The 15,350-nt window shown below is 41.3% G+C and overlaps 1 protein-coding gene across 2 annotated transcripts in view; it reads right to left on the bottom strand.

Moving 5' to 3' along the window:
- ASAP2 (ArfGAP with SH3 domain, ankyrin repeat and PH domain 2) overlaps positions 1-15,350 on the bottom strand; it is a 170,089-nt gene that overhangs the window by 109,982 nt on the left and 44,757 nt on the right. For both annotated transcript variants that reach the window (XM_084624728.1, XM_084624727.1), the window contains exon 4: positions 946-1,020. In XM_084624728.1, the coding sequence (XP_084480854.1) occupies positions 946-1,020 (75 nt within the window). The remainder of the gene's footprint in view (positions 1-945; positions 1,021-15,350) is intronic.

Consider the following 15,350-nt stretch of genomic DNA (forward strand, 5'->3'; position numbering starts at 1 on the left):
ACTATATACAATGTGTAAGGTTAAAACACTTGCTAAGTCTTTGCAGGATTGGGACCTTGGATCTCTTTCCCAATTCAGTTATGAAAGAAGGAAAACAAAAATATGCAGCAGTTATTGACCTGTAGTGCAGGAACAAGTTAGAAAGTAAAAGAGGGAGGAAAAATTGAGGTAACTAGAAGGAGGATAAAGGGTCTGAACATTTTTGTCTATTTTTTTTTGAAGAAGCATTTTACCTTGCTGCAGTTTACAGCCTATTTTGTAGGATTTTTATTCTTTTTTCCCCCTTTAATTTAAAAATTTCAGAACAATTGCTTCCAGTTGCTTTCTCATTGCTCAGTAATAATCCAGACCCTAAGCTAAAAAAACTCCCAGGCCATTGACTTAGAATTCGTTACAAAAGCACATCAACATTAGGGTTCTAAGTTTATTCAACACAGGCCACAGTTATTACCTCAGGCAGGACGCATCCAAAAGATGTTACTGTAACATTTTTCAGCTACTGGTTTAAATTCTATATTTATTCATGCTAAACAAAAAGTTTCACCCACTCATGTGTAAAGCTCCAGATTAGTTTATAATGCTATATAATGTTAATAGTAATCCTTTTAAATGAAATACAAGTTCTTAAGCATCTTTCTCCACATATTTTATCTGAGCTCTGTACAATTCTTGCAGTCTTCTACCATAGCTTCAAGATTATTACACCTTCTGAAGGAACTTTGTCCTTTGGTTTTGTAGTTAACTACACACTGTACTATAACTAAGCCACAAAGGCAAAGAAGTAACTCAGTTCGCAGCTGATGTCAAGGGCATTCCTTAGTTACTTGGTAGTGAAGTAGCATACTAGCATATGTATTTTCTTAACTAAAATTAAATTGGTACATTAGCCACATGTATTTGTACCAAAAATAACTTTAAAAAAACAGAAATAAATGATTATCATACCCCTTTTACTCCTTTTAGGTCTCCCTTAAGTAAACTGTCCAATGGGAAAGTGATTATGTTGTTCATATTCTGAATCTGTAATAAAAATTAAAATTACATTTTAGTTTTTTTTAACAGACTATAATGAAAAATTTACATTCTCTGGCTTCACTCAAATACTTGAAAAGTTTTAATTTCTCCTCCTAATACTGTTTAGTAAGTAATTTTAGTACAACCAGTAATCGAAGATACATGCAATATGATTGAACCCACGTCTGCAAACACTACCAAACATACAAAGTGTCTGTAGCTGGGATGGCAGTAAGCACAACATCCAGTAGTGATTGCAAAAATGAGTCCATTAATTTCTGCACTATCTGCATTTTGTCTTATTAAAATTATAATATAGTTTTTTCTATATTTAATATATTTCAGCCTACTATTGCTGATCATTTATTTTCCAATCTCTTAAACCACATCAGTATATACTTATGTGTATGCTTAACTTTAAGTACATGAGCAGTCCCACTGAACTCAATGGAACTACTTAACACATATAATGAAACATACATATCAAATCTTTGCAGGATCAAGACCTTACAGATTATCAATTTAATCTCAAACACTGTTGCCCTTACTCATGTTGATTAGTGCCTTATTCTGCAGTAAATCCTGTTTATATTGCTGGGAATACTAACGGAGTAAGGTACTATTCAACATAAAGGAGGCAGAATCTAGCCCTTTGAAGACTGCTGTTTGGATATATAATATACGTAACATGCATTCTTAAAGGGGTAGGTTTTCAAAGAAGTATGCAAGAACAATTTATTTTTAAATAGAAAAATATTAATTTTGGAAAAGATACTAAAGATTTTATGATGACATAACGCTTAAGAATAAGCAAAATATCACAGGGGAAAAAAATCATTTCATTTAGAAAGAAAGGAGAAAAGACAGCACAATTTTGGATTTAATTGCCATACCTTTAGCCACATTCACATAACATTTTGATTAAACAAAATAACTAAAGCAAGAAATAACGCTGTACGACCATGCATAGCAGATACCTGTAAACCTCTATAAAGAGTTTTATCTTATCTCATCATATGATTCAGGCACAGTGTTCAAGCTGTGGGCACTATGTTAAATTCTGACTTAGTACAAATATACACATTGCATTGAGAGTAATAAATGGTGTAACAGAACTGCATCAATGAATAATTTGTTAACATATGAAGACTATTTTAAGGGAAGATTTCCCCACCCCATCCTCCACCCACAGAAACCAGGCAATGCACAGAATGTGTACAATGGGTGGGATTTTCAAAAATACTCAGTGTATACAAAGAAATTTATATCACATCCTACAGTCATTTAAGCAGTGCTAACAGTCTCTCAAGAGAGTCTGAAGCAGTATAATTGCAGAGAAGGGATTCATTTCCAGCCTAGAACACAACATATCAAGAATTACCACCTAATGGCTCTTTGGCTTAAGTAAAATGATCTCAGTGGTCCCAATACTGTCCTCAGAGGGTAACTATGCATGTGTTTAAAAAAAAAAAAAAAAAACCCTCCATCATCAACGCACTTGGCACTTATTGATATAAGCCTCAGAAGAGAGGCCAAAGAGTAATTAGGTCTGGAGATCTGACTATACACTCAAGCCTAAAGATGGGTTCTTCACAGGGGGGATGCACATACATTTTCACATGACCAATCACATTGCACCTTTTCTGTGGCTTGAGGTCATTTTGACTCAATGGCTCAAAAGAAGTCTCTTTTTATGTGAATTAATTTCACATGAAAAATAAAAATTGGTAGCACTAATGTTTTAACATGATTAGGGACACAGTACTGAAAGTGATCTGTCTGCTCCACACTGACTGCTAAATCAAGGTTAGTATTCCATCATCTACACATCAACATAAATGTGTTCAAACAAGAAGGGGAGGCTACTTACCTGTAAACTGGATGTTCTTGAAGATGTGTGGTCCTTATTTATGTTCCACTGAGAGTTATACATGCACACCATGTGTCTGGAGCCGGAGAATTTGAAAGTTGTGTCCGTTGGTCCAACTGCCTCTCCAGTTCCTTCTCCACCTTGAATCAGATAAGATCAAAAGCAGAGTGGAAGGGAGAGCAGGAACTGGAATACAGAAAGGGATCACACATATTGAAGAACCTCCAGTTACAGGTAAGTAACCTCCCAGTCTTCTTTGAGAGATGGTCCCTACTGTATTCCACTTCAGGTGATTGACAAAAAGTACCTAAGTAGGATGAGGGTGCGAGCATATAGATGGTAGCAATATGTGGTGCATTTTCTGTTTGCTTGAGAGGCAAACAGACCCTGATTGGGGCTCTCCATAGATTGAAAATGTTGCACAGTACCAAGTCGTCGAGCTCCCACTCATGGTTGAATGCAAAATGTCTGCTGAGGGAATCTGCAAGCAGATTTTGCTTCTCCAAAAGGTAGGCTGCTGATAGGGTGATTCGACTACTGATGCACCTGTTCTAGAGGCTGACTGCTTCTGAACACAGGGAAGTGGATTTCACTCCTCCCAACTTGCTAATGTAGAAGAAAAGACTGCTTGCAACTCCAGAATACTGATGTGGATCTGAACTCTCAAGATGTCCGGGTATCTGATGCAGTGTGTATGTTCATGTGGGCTCCTCAGTATAATAGGTATGTGTCCTAATAATGGTCCTGTCCAGAGAGGAAGGGTGAAAGGGGATTCCCACGCATACCTGATGAGGATTTGTCCACCACAACAGAGGAGACACGACATTAACCAACTGCAGCCATGTTTGAAGGCAACAAAGGTGGAGTATTGGAAACTGGGTGACGCAGGTGCATGAGGCCATATGACCTAAGAGAGAGACATTACTTGACTGGTACTCAAGGGTTGTTTGTGATGCAAGCTAGGATATTGTTCATGGCCTAGAACCTGTCCTGAGGCCAGTACTCTCTTGCCCAGATGAAGCTAAAGATTGTGCGAGGCATGAGAACACATTTTTTCATGTTTATGCTGACTCCCAGCAAGGAGAGGAGATGCAGCATCATGGAAGTTGATGCACAAGCTTCCTGGCGGGACTTGCAGACAAGGTGTCAGTTGTTGAGGTAGGGGAAGACAATGAGACCACAATGTCTGACATGATCTGCTACTATCTTGGTAATATCTTTGAAAATACTCTGGGGGCAATTGCTATTCTGAAGGGAGTACTCTGTACTGAAAATGGTCGGAGCCCACTATGAATCTGAGGAAGTGTCTGTGGGCAGGATGAACGTCCTTCATATCAAGAGCCGTAAACCACATGCCCTCTTCTAAAGATGGGTTTCTAGTTGTGACCACGTGATACCTGAGTTTGCAAATGAAGCAGCTGAGAAGGCAAAGGCTGAGGCTGGTCTCCAATCACCTTTCTTTTTAGGGAAGTAAATCATGTAAGTCTCCCTTGGTACTGAGGAGGGACATGTTCTGTGTATCCTTTCTGCAGTAAGGTGTTCACCTCTTGTTTGAGTATACTCTCATGACAGTGGTCCCCAAGGGGGGGAAGAGGGGCAGTTTTCAAGGAGGTAGGGATGCAAACTACCATATAGCCACAGTGGATGACATTCAGCACCCACTTGTCCATTGTTACTGCAGTCAAGGTGCTGAAAAAGAGTGCTAGATGACCCCTCAAATGGCATGTCAGGGTCAAGAGGTGCTGGGCTTAGTGTTTCATGGCTCTCAAGCTGCCATCAAAAACAATGAGCCAGGTACTAAGACTGACACACAGAGCCTGTTGCAGAGGGTGTAGGGAAGCGGGACTTCTGAACCCTTTGTCTCATGTGGTGGTTCGTAGGGCCTCTGATGGAAAAACTGCTGAACCACATGTCTAGATCTGATCAATGAGCGGCGGAACTTCCTCCTGGGGCAGACATGTATATCCCAGCAAGCAGAGGATAGCCCTGGAGTTCTTCAGGGTATAGAGGAATCCATCTTCTGGCTGAAGAGGTGATTCACAAAGTTCTGTTCTATTCCTAGGGAACCCTGAAACATGAAGCCATGATCCCATGCCCACGATGTTGGCAGTAGCCATAGCTCTAGAGAAAGTATCAGCAGCACCGATTGGAGAGTGGTCCTAGCTATCAGTTTGTCTTAGTCTATCAGAGCTTGAAAATGAGCTTTATTCTGTTGCAGAAAGCTGTAAACTCCACAAACTTGGCTAAATATGGTTTTTTGAACTATGCCATAAAGATCTGGCTATTGACTATCATGAACTGGAGGCTGGATGTTAAGACCATTCTTCCCAGCAGATCCATGTGTATGCCATTTTTATCAGCAGGAATAGACCAGGGATGTTGATGCCTAGCCCTTTCAGAAGCAGCATGGACTACCAGTGAGTTGGGAGCTGCGTGAGAACACAAAAATTCTGTTCCCTTGACTGACACGTAATAACACTTCTCTGGTCTTTGGGGGGCAGGAGCGCAGGTGGGCCAAACTGTCCTAGCTGGCTCCAGTATGGCTTCTTTAATGGGAAGAGTTATACTGTTGGGTCTGGATAAATGGAGGATGTCTAAGAGTGTGTGTTGGAGTCCTGGATCTCCTCAAGAGGAATCTGAAGCTCCCCAGCAACTCTGTGCAAAAAGTCCTGGAACTGCCTGAAGTCATCAGCAGGGGAGAGGGGAGGAGAAGAGAGGAGATGTAGGAGTCACCGCTTTGTCCGGGGAGGATAACAGTCTTGCTGGCCACAGTGGAACTGCCAGATCCATAGCATCATGTTCCAGATCCATAGCATCTGCCGGATCCACAGCATCTGTCGGATCTGGGGGAAGATCTGAGCCTCCCCCTAGAGGGGAGGCAAAAGGTGACTTAGTGGCATATTGGATAAACTCTGCAGCGAGGTATTGTCTCAAGGCCCACAGTAGAGCCAAAGTGGGAGTCAACAGCTGGTCACGGGTGCCCCCATGGCAAGGGGTACCAGTAGCTCTGAGTCAGAGGAGGTGCAGGTTGGTGCAGGTCTTTTGGGTGGAGGAGGACACAGAGTAGGGGAAGAAAGATTCACCATGTGGTTCACAATCTCCCGATGAAAAGAAGGCTAATTCTGGTTCCAGTGGCAGTACCAAATGTGCTGTTAGAGGGGAGATGTATTCTTCAGCTGGGACAAGTGATTCCCTTGGAGGTGATATTATCTCCTTGGAGACAGACGGAGGAGGTGATTCCAGATCTGGGAAAGCAAAAATGTCCCACGGGATGGCAACGGATTCATATCTCTCTGGTGTAAGAGGAGTTCGGCTTGTTCAAGCCATCAGACCCAGCGAGGAGGACGGTATTTGAAAGTTGACAGTGATTGGACTTAGTGCTGATGGATCCTGAGGTTTGGGAGGAGTCAGGGATGATGGTACCAACAGAACTTGGTCCAGTACCAATGGAACTCATTTATGGGCTTTCTAGTTGGGCCTCTGGGATTCAGGACAGCCTAAGTCTTCATGGGCTGAGCTGATGGGCTTGCTTACAGTCTAAACCAGCCTCATTGAAGTAGATTTACAAGAAGACTTAGTCTCATGCTTACGAGAGTGCATTCTGATGAGACACACCCCCGCCCCGTGAGGGCTGTGAAGGTAGATTTCTCTCACACCAGAGTTAGACTTCATAAACAGGAAGCGCACTGCTTGCTGAATCATGTAGATGTAATGGGGGAGGCGGGGGTGACCCTGGCCTGCATCCAATTGGAGCCTCATGGCTTTCTTCATGAGGTATTTGTGGAGACAGAGTTCCTGCCCTTATCGGGTATGCTGGGGAACAATCAACAGATACCACACCTCACTGCGATGTGGGCTTCCCCAAGGCAGTACAGACAGAGCAGATGGGCATCACTGATTGAGAAGGATCGCGGGCAGGAAGCATAGAGTTTGAAGCCTAGTGTCCTGGGTATAGTTTGGTACCCAAACAGGATACGGGGCGTATGGGGGGGGAGAGAAAAAGAGGGGAGAAGTCGCCTTGGGAGCCTAATCTAACAGTAATAGATATATAAATCACTAAAGTCTAAAAGCTGTTAAAACTATTTACAGACTCTACAATTCTTATTTTGTAGAATGAAGCCAAAGCTGTGGACCCTGAAAGTTCTGACCCAGACCATGTGGCAGTGAGAAGGCACCGGAGAAGCCGTCGGTCCACTCCTCCCTTTCCCTCCTTAGAGGGAGGCACGAGGTAAACCAGGGTGTACGTGTGTACCAATGGACAATACTTGCAAATTCTCCAGCTCCAGACATATAGTGTGCATGCATAACTCACAGGGGAATACAATAGGGACAATTACTTGAACAATTCTGCAACCCAGACAAACCCTTAAGGGATAAAGGGAGAAATGTGATGAACATGAACCCTGGATACAGCTGAAGACTTCACAAGGAAAAAAGACACAGAGGCTACCAGAGAAATCACGTATCTTTGTTAGGATTTTATCCGACGAAATATCATCATCCTACATCCAACCTAGCAAGCTATGCTTTCGTAGTCTAAACCAGTGATCACCAACTGGTTGATCCTGATCGACTGGATGATCCTGGAGGATCTCCCAGTCTCCCAGCTGTGCAGCGGGGCTGCCACTAAGATAGGCTCCCTGCCTGCCCCAGCTCCTGTCTGTAAGCACCACCCCCACAGCTCCCATTGGCCGGGAATGGGGAGCTGTGGCCAATAGGAGCTGCGGGGGCGGTGGTTGCTGAGAGGGGCAGCACACAGAGCCACATTCCGCCTGCTCCTTCTCCCTCCACCCCCCCCCCCAGGGGCCACAGAAACTTTCCAGGAGTGGCGTGGGGCTAAGGTAGACAGGGAGCCTGCCTTAGTGGCAGCCATGCTGCACCTCCCACCACAAGCCGCTGGAGGTAAGTACTGCCCGGTGGGAGGCCACACCCCAAACCCCAGCCCTGAGCCCCCTCCCAGAGCCAGCACCCCAAACCCCAGCCTTGAGCCCCCTCCCAGAGCCAGCACCGCAAGCCCCAGCTCTGACCCCCCTGAGCCAGCACCTGCACCCCCTCCTGCACCCCAACCCCTGCCCCAGCCCCTCTCCCAGAGCCAGAACCCTCTACCCTCTCCTGCACTCCAACTTCCTCCCAGAGCTTGCACCCCAACCCCTGCCCCAGGCTCAGCCCAGAGCCCCCTACAAGATTCACCCTCTCACCAGTGCATTCTTCAGTGAATCAGAACAGAAAAAACTGGTAGCAGAAGCCAACATTTAAACAAAGAGCAAAACAGAACACTGACTGCCCTTCAGGACAGTTCTGACTGCTTTCATGAGCAGTGCTTAGGTACAATGGATGTAGACACTTTAGAAGAGAATATATATGCACGTATTTCTAGTTCAAGACTTTCAAATGAATTCAAAACTATAAAATAGGGTTTCTTTTTGAAAGTATTAACGTTTGACTTAATTGTATTCCTCCAATATTTTGTTTCTTAACTTGTTATATTTATATTATTTACTACCTGTTATATCCCTTACATTTCTCTTTTACTTATTTTTGTAAAATAAATTTAAATGTATATTGGCTGGTAGATGTGCAGTATTAAATGCATGCATTGTTTAGACCTAAAACAGATAAATAATGTTTGTTCATATCCATAAATCAAGAGGTAGAATGCAGGAGAAAAATCTTAAATTTTCTTTACTGTTTCTGTTATAATAGCTTTTTTAAACAGTTTTATGTAAACGTCTCCCCGTTTTAGCACAGTAAAGAAGCATTGCTTTGCTGCTTCTCCCATTCTAGATAATCCTAAAATGTACACAAAAGTATATAAATCACCCAACAAATGTCAGTATGTTACCTCTACATTTTGATCTCTAACTTCTTAAAAGTTGTTGGGAAAGGAGACACACTCTGAGGTCTGGGAGTGCTTCAGGGATGTTGCAAGATCAGTTGCCCCTGGTGCCAAAGAACTGGCAACTTCCACGTTTAAAAAAAAAAAAAAAAAAAAACACCACCACACAACCGACCTGGTTTCCACTTCTAAAACTGCTGCTTTGGCAGCCACACAGTTTTTCCTGTGACAGCTTCCAACCAGATAAGATGACAGAGATAGGGTAGTAAGTTAACGTTCACAAATTGGAAAAGGCTGGGAGGGAGGAGAATGTTTATTTTCACTCAGCTGCCAGAAGCCATACTAGATGTAATAGCCAAGCTAACATTTGCGCAGGGAAAAAGGACTAAGCTAATTTAAAATCATAGGGCCAAATCCTGATGTCCTTACTTGGGTAACCCATCTATTTAGTTAAAGTAGAGGTTTACTCAAGACAGGACTGCAAAACCTTAAAGCCTGCACTACTTTCAATAGTTTTTGTTTAATAAAACACACATCCTAATCAAAAATGTCTATTACTTTTCACTGAAAAACCATTTGGATACACAAATAGGGATATGCCAAATGTGCTTTTAAATGGTTTATAACTGGAATCAGCCGAAGGAGGCAAAGGGAAGAATCTCGAACGAAACAAAAAGCTTGTTGGAGAAGCGGAGAAACATGAAAAGGGAGCTCGGATAACAACCTTGAGTACTCCATTCTGTGCAAGCTTATACGGCAAAAACTGAAGGACAACTTTGAGAACTTCCAGAAAGAAAAGCTCCTCAAAACAGCTGAATCACACAAGAATCTCAGGACATGGAAGCGGGAATTGGCGCAGTATAGACTGAGTGTAACAGCACTAAAGAACAAGGATGGAGAGACAGTAATCGACAGAGCAGGGATGGAGGAGGTCTGCAGGGACTTTTATACAGAACTGTTCAAATCAAGAACCAATGTCCCTCTCCCAGTGCTCCACCAGTGAGAAGAACGCATCCCCCCAATAACGGTCAGCGAAGTCCGAAGCGCACTACACCAGATGAAGGAGGAAAAAGCTTCAGGCAAAGATGGAATAAGGTCAGAAATTATTTCTGCAGGAGGCAATGAACTTTGGAAGGCCCTCGCTTTAAGATTCAGTCGACATGTTGAAGGAAGAATATCATCAAGCTGGAAGGAGTTGAATACCATCTTGCTGCACAAGAAGGGGGATCAAGAAAAGCTTAAGAACTACCGCCCTATATGCCTGCTCTCTCACATCTACAAGCTCTTTACAAAGGTGACAACGAACTGACTTTCGCAGAGTCTGGATGAACAACAGCCAAGAGAGCAGACAGGATTCCGAAGAAATTTCAGCACGACCAACCATATATTTACCCTTAGCCAGCTCCTAGAAAGAGCAAGGGAATACAAACTCCCGCTGTGCATTGCTTTCGTCAACTATGAAAAAGCCTTCGATCGCGTCCAGTTTAACGCAATTTTAAAGGCACTCACAGAGCAGGGCATTAACACGCAATACATCAGTTTGTTGAAGGAAGCAAATACTGGATGCACAACAGATATTACTCTCCTCGAAATTCACCTCTGCATGTCTATCAAGAAAGGCGTGAAGCAAGGAGATACAATTTCACCGAAACTATTCACTGCCTGCCTCGAAATGCTTATGAACAAGATCAATTGGAGTGGTGTCAACATAAACGGAGAACGATTATCTCATCTCAGATTCGCAGACGACATCGTGCTAATTGCCGAAAGCATCAACCAACTGCTGAGCATGCTATGAAGGCAAGAAAAGCAGTCAGGTCAGCCTGAAAATGAACCTCTGTAAAACAAAATACATGCGACCAGACGTCTTACGAAAAGCCAGAATAATGGTAGCAGGAGAAGAAATTGAAGAAGTGGAAAGGTACGTATATTTGTGCCAAGAAGTCAATATGCGCCAAGACCTGAACGGAGAACTCTCGCGAAGGATTCAGGCAGGATGGTGTGCATTCGATTCCATCAAGTACGTCCTCAAAGGAAAAATCAACAAAATCACACGCACAAATATCTTTAATTCAACAGTGCTGCCAGCCATCTTGTACGGCAGTGAAACGTGTGCACTGACAAAGAGAAGAGCAGCGGCTGTCGGTAGCTGAAAGGGCAATGGAACGAGCTATGTTGGGAAATCTCCCTTCTGGATCGCATCCCAAATGAAATGATCCGAGAACGCAGGGGTGTGAAAGATATCGTTGTGGAAAGCAGACATAATAAGATGCGATGGGCGGGCCACACAGCATGGCTCATGGACAATAGGTGGACCGCAATCATAGCTGAGTGGTACCCAAGAGAACAGAAAAGACCACCCGGCCTCCAAGAAGATGGGAAGATGACATTGTTAAATGTTTCAGCTGAACATGGAGAAAAAAGGCAAGAGTGCGAAAAGAATGGCAGATGTGTTGTGATCGGCACAGTCTTAAAGACATCTGAAGACCAATTGATCCAGGTGAATTAGAATCAAGCACTCTAAGTGTGCATTTTATGGTTATTAACCACTTCTCTACTCTTGGTGTGTTAGCACTCAGCCATTGGCCTCACACACACCAAAGCACACTGGTGTTCATTAATAACTGCTAGTATAGCTTAATGCATTACACTGCTTAAGTAACTTCCCTTTCTCTAAAGATAAGCACTATTTATTTGAAAAATTTAAAACAGGTTTCCTAGTGTTGCAGGTTTTTAGCAGCACAAAACTAATTAACATCAACAGGAAATGAACAACAATGAAGTATTACACCACTGTCAAGATATAATTTGTGTGCCTGACCTTGGAATTTTTAAAAATTAATTATATAGTAAAAGAAAAAGCATTGAAGAAAATCAACGAAGATGAAAGTATTTTATTTAAAAAAATAAATCACACAGTACATTTTAGAAAATGCAAACCCCCCCTATGCACCTAAGCGAAATACTACGATGGAAAATTTCTTCCTGACAAGAGCTATCAATTTGTGCTCAAAAATATGAGGATTACAATTCTAGATGTTAAGAGAAGAAAAAGCACCTTTAAGTAATCTAATCCATCACCCTAGCCAATGGCCAATAGTTCCCTACAGTATATTTTCTAACTTTTTGTCCAGTCAAAGTTTAAATGTCTAAATGATGGGCTTCCACCACTTTCCTTGGGATTCTTTTGCTTAGCCTAAGAAATTTTAGCATGAGCAAGTTTTGCTTCTACTTGGATCCCAATTTCCTCTCCTTCCTCGTCATTAACATAATTCAACTATCTGGTAACTACTGTATTTTTTCCTCCACATCTCTTAGTTATGTTTTAGACAAAGTATACATGTTTAACTCTTTTAATCTTTCTTCATAAATCCCAGATTCAAAGCCTGATGATTTGTAATTCTCTTCTGAACTCCTTCCAGTTTGTCAATTTCTTCCTGGTAAAGATATTAATATAATATTCCAGATGCAGTTGCAGCCATATGAACAGGGATTACTACCTCTCTGCATAGGCAGCCCACAACTGCACTCACCTTTTTGTCATCATATCCCATTGCAAGACCATGTCTTACCTTGCTCTCTATTATAAACTTCCTCCCCCAGAACACTCATCATTACTCATCAATTTCCAAGTTGAACTGCATGTTAATTTCTGATTTCTCTAGGACCTTGTGTCATTTCTCTGTTTTCACTAGTGTTTGCAACTTCAGTAAATTTTGTTGAGATGCTGAAAATCAAGATCAGTCATCATATTCACATACCTCACTTGACTCAATGACATGCTGCTCTTTCAAAAAAAGAATAATGATGCACATTTTAAAAACAGCCATCAGTGCAGTGTCATATGATCCTTTAGCAAGTTCTCTGTCCGCATATACCAATGAGATCAGGAGTAACTCCATTAAAGTAAGGAAATCATGATTTTTTAACAAGGTGGAGAATCAGAACCAATCCTGCAAAGACTTACACATACGCTTAACTTTACATATGTGAGCAGTCCCACTGACATTAAGCAGACTACTCATACCTGTAAAGCTATGCACATTTGCAAGTACAGGACCTGAACTTTAAAAAACCAAAACAAAACAAAAAAAACCAACAGAAAAAAAATCTTAAAGCTCTTTGTTTCAATATCTTGCAGGGGAGCAAGTGTCATAGGTTAATTGTATACACTGTACAACTGCATTTCCTTTGATCAGTTTTAAACATGTTACCTTTTAAGTTCAATGAGTGCTCTCTTGCTTTTGTATTATGGAAAAAGTAAATAGGAGCACCTGGTAGGCCAAAATATGTAGCAAAAACATTGACCCTTACTTTTCTCCTTTGTATATTAATAATACTAGTATTTTTAATTTACTCCTCATATGGAAGCTTTTTCTCCCGTCCTCAGCACTTTCTGTAAAGTGAAGATTTCAGATTCTAGTGGTTACAATCCAGTACTTTTTATGAGCACTGAATTTACAAAAAACACGAAATTAATAAACAAACAGACTAAGGCTAAAAAGGCCACTGGATACTTAGGAGGAGGGAAAGTATATTGAGGACCAAACCACACCATTGATGCTACTATTCTAACTGAATGAATGCCAAACAAGCCATCAAAGAAAAATACCACCAAGGAACAACATTGTGTATGCCAAGAAAGATATTTTTTGGAAAGGAACACTGACCCACCTAGGTTATCAGAATCAAAAGAAACATCAAGTGGACTTCTTAAAGACCATTTCTGACCTAGAGAAAGCTCAAGGAAATTTTATAGCAGTATACTGGAGTTACAATACAGAAGCCAGTAGACAGAGCTCTACTATGGATTATCTGGGTTCTGTACTGGAGAAAAAGGTGCACATCTATAAGTAACTGATAAAAACCAATGTAGCAGAGAATGTAAAAAACTGATAATTTTAAGGGAATAATACATATTAATGTGCAATTCAGTCCCCCTCTAGAAATGCCACCACAGCTTTTACAGCTAGTCTCCAAACATGAAGAATCAAAGCACTGGAAAATTGAGTTCTCCAAAAAATATAATCTTATAGCTTCAGTAGCTATTTTAAAATGCACATACAAAAGGAATCCAGCCAAATATACACATAATTCATTTGCTCCCAATCAAAGCTATACCAAGGCCTGAACTTCAACTTGGCCACTGTATAGTTGAGTCACAAGATACCAGAAACAGAGTTTCTGATGTAAGGAAGCGAAAAGTTTAAAAATCCAGATGCCTGGATACGACCATGAAAAGATTGAAGTCATAATGGCAAAGCATGTACTTTGGGAAACCTTCTCCAACAAGTATCCGAGGGGTAGCCGTGTTAGTCTGTATCCACAAAAACAATGAGGAGTCCAGTGGCACTTTAAAGACTAACAGATTTATTTGGGCATAAGCTTTCCCGGGTTAAAAAAAAATTCTTCATATGCATCTGAAGAAGTGGGTTTTTTTTACCCATAAAAGCTTATGCCCAAATAAATCTGTTAGTCTTTAAGGTGCCACTGGTCTTCTCCATCAGAAGAGAAAAAAGAATTAAAAGCTGTGAAAGCAGACCATCTTTAAACTAGATTCATACGACATGAAGGAACGATTTAAAGGAAATCTCTCCCTTTTTAATTGAAACATTTTAGAACTGCAACCCCCAAAATGCAACCCAGATGTTAAGCTGACAGAACACAATAGCTCTCCAATCAAAAATCAAGAAAATTCAAAATAAATGACAAGGTAAAGCTTAACACTAGGCCTCAAGTTACACTAGTGTAAATAGTTTTGTCATCTGTTCCAGTCTGGGCACGTCCTCTCTCTCCCCTGAATATTGCTACTCATTCTGCTAGCATCTTTTTAGAAATCTTTCAAAAGTGCCTTATGGAACTAAAGAACACAAGTGATTAAAATAATGGCTTGCAGCAGCAGTTTGTATGGCATAAAACAAACTCTTTACAACTGAAACACAGTGCGTGCCAAGTTAATGTCAATACATTCATTTTTGATGCAGAATGCTTCAAAATCTCTTCGTACTGTACATAATTCAGTGAGTGAGGAGAGACTAAAAGGGTATTTTTCGGGGGGGGGGGGGAGGAGCATGGATGGGGGAAGGAGGTACTGAAAGGACTTCAATCTGACATTCCAAGTGTGTAAAACATTCAGGTCAGTATAGTTTACAGCAGACTAAAGAAACATGAAATGTGCATTATGCAGAGCTACGATGTTGTATTGTATAAATAAAACAGATACCAATAATTAAATAATAAAGAAGAATCCAAAGTCTCTTCAGAATACTACAGCACTCCTTAGACAGTCCCTTGTAATTTCCACTTAGAAAACGACTTGTATCCAAGCTCTTTTGAAGATGATTTTCAAAGTAGGATACTTCCAGAAGCATGAACAATTTATTCAAGTAGTATGAATTTCTGGCTGGAAAAATTAAAGAAATACTGTCCAAGAAATTCATGTTTATAAATAAGTGATTTTCAAAAAACCTTAGAGTTTGTGTTTTTTCTTGCTTGGACATTTAACAGTTTTTTTGGGGGAGAGTTTAAACTTTCCCTGCTGGTATCTGAAACTCAGATAACAATGGGTGTCTGTCTTCAGTTCTCATTTTGAAATCAACAGGAAGCAAACAACTTCAAACCTCAGAAGGG

The sequence above is a fragment of the Lepidochelys olivacea genome (assembly GCF_965140295.1).
Source record: "Lepidochelys olivacea isolate rLepOli2 genome assembly, chromosome: 3".
Lineage (NCBI taxonomy): Eukaryota > Metazoa > Chordata > Testudines > Cheloniidae > Lepidochelys > Lepidochelys olivacea.